Consider the following 1973-nt stretch of genomic DNA (forward strand, 5'->3'; position numbering starts at 1 on the left):
AGACACACTCTTGGGACTCATGGGCATGTAGTCACCACCCTTGGGGGGCCCCCCACTGCTGGGAACAGGGGCTACACCGGGTGACATGGGCATGTAGCCATCATCCGTGTGTGGGGCGGAGCTGGTCCGATGGTGGCTGCTGTCCAGGCGGTGCATCTCCAGACACTCCTCTGGGTAGGAGTGTGTGGGCACAAAGGCCGAGTGCCGGTAGGAGGGCAGCCGGCCACTGCCACAGGGGTAAGAAGGCAGCATCTCGGTGTACTCCTCGATGGAGGTCACCGAAGACTGTGAAGGCGTTTTCTGGTGGGAGATAGTGGGCGAAGTGCCTGCAGAGTGAGTCCGCTTCCTGAACGCCTTCTCCAGGTCGGCAACCTCCTCGCTGCCGCCCCGAGGACAGCACGGTGTACTGGGGTAGCGGGGCTGCTGCTGCTGCGGGTGGCAGGCGCGCGGCACAAAGTGGCCATTGGGGGCTGCCAGGCTGCAGCAAGAGGAGGTGGCTTTCCCCCCCATGCAGATGTAGTTGAGCTCTTCATCGCCCCGAGCTGGAGGAGTGTGCCCCAGTGAATCCGGGGTCACGCTGCGAAAAGAGCTGCGGAAGTCACACGGGCTGGAGCCATACTCATCAGAAGAGATAAACCCACCATCACTAGGGGAGCCGGAAACCGAAGCACTAGACCTTCGTGGAAACAGGCAGTCTGAGGTGGAGCCGTGGCCGCTGGTGCTGCTGGACGACAGGCTGACTGGACTAGTGGCTGAAGGAGAGCAGCGCGAGGAAGGCATCGGGATGGACCGGCTGTGGTTGAGTGGAGGATGGAGCCTGGAGTTGCCCCGGTGTCTGTGCGAATGGGTCCGGTTGGCACTGGGACTGACTGGGCTACCATCCACAGAGGCCGGCCTCGACATCGTGCCTTCCCCGTCGCTCGAGGCTCGGACCCGGAACGAGCTGGGTTTGCCGCCCGCGCCTCCACCCCCACCCCCGGCGGGAGAAGTGGCCGTGACGCTCTCAGTCCTTGACCGACGGCTGAGCCCCACTTGGCTGGGTGGAGGGTTGTTGACATGGTGCCTACTGCGAAGGGGCACAGAGATGGGGTTGGAGCAGTTTGAAGAGGACTGGCTCTTGCTGCGGGGCCGGAACTCCTCGCTCATGGCCCGCATGGCCTCCAGGATGGTTTCATGCATATTTTGCGCCACCACCGAGTCATCCACCTGCATCCAGAACTCGCCGGGCCCCGTGACGGCCGAGCGCCCCACCTCGATGAAGAAGAAGTTCTCAGAGTGACCACAGCGGCGGATATTGAGCAGCTGCAGCACCACAGCAGCCGCATCTGAATTCAGCTTCACAAAGCTGATAGTCTTGTTAGTCAGGCACAGGCGGTAGATGCCAATCAGGTTTTTTGTCTGGCCTAGGCCCTTAGGCTTCAGAATTACTTGCCAAACTTCCTTAAAAGCTGGGCCAGGGGCCACCTCACCATAGCTGTCCTCACAGGCTTCCCCCAGCCCAGCATTGCTGCCTCCGAAGGTGACGTCGCTGTGGTGGTGGTGGTGATGGTGGTGGAGGTGGTGGTGGCCCTTGGCCCTGTTGTGCAACTGCAGCAGCGCTTGGTACCAACTCTCCTGCTCGGGCTCGCTATCGGCTGCAATGGCAAAGTGCTCGTCCTTGGTGTAGAGGGCCACCAGGTGCTTGTTCTTGGAGTCAGCCCGTTTGTTGATGTTGAAGCAGCTTTCTAGTGGGATGGAGCGCTTAGGGGCCCCTGACTTGTGTCTCCATTTCTTCTCATTCTCGTAATACTCCAGCCGGGCGGGTCCAGACTCGCTGGCTGCCCTCAGCACGAAAAAGCGTTTATGCATGCTCTTGGGTTTGCGCAAGTAACCCACCTTCCTGACATCGGAGAAGAAGCCCTCATTATTATTATCCGTGGGGCTGGCCATGATGAGAGGCGGTGGAGCTGTTCCTGCAGCTAGCACTAGTCTGC

General features: G+C 60.7%; 1 protein-coding gene across 1 annotated transcript in view; it reads right to left on the bottom strand.

Moving 5' to 3' along the window:
* The window catches only part of IRS1 (insulin receptor substrate 1), a gene marked incomplete at its 3' end in the record, with an annotated part of 2295 nt that extends 366 nt beyond the window's left edge, over positions 1 to 1929 (bottom strand). The window contains exon 1 of the mRNA XM_008941153.1: positions 1 to 1929. This exon is cut by the window's left edge and continues 366 nt beyond it. Within this exon, the coding sequence (XP_008939401.1) occupies positions 1 to 1929 (1929 nt within the window).
* Positions 1930 to 1973: the final 44 nt, after the last annotated feature.

The sequence above is a fragment of the Merops nubicus genome, unplaced genomic scaffold (assembly GCF_000691845.1).
Source record: "Merops nubicus isolate BGI_N331 unplaced genomic scaffold, ASM69184v1 scaffold50325, whole genome shotgun sequence".
NCBI lineage: Eukaryota > Metazoa > Chordata > Aves > Coraciiformes > Meropidae > Merops > Merops nubicus.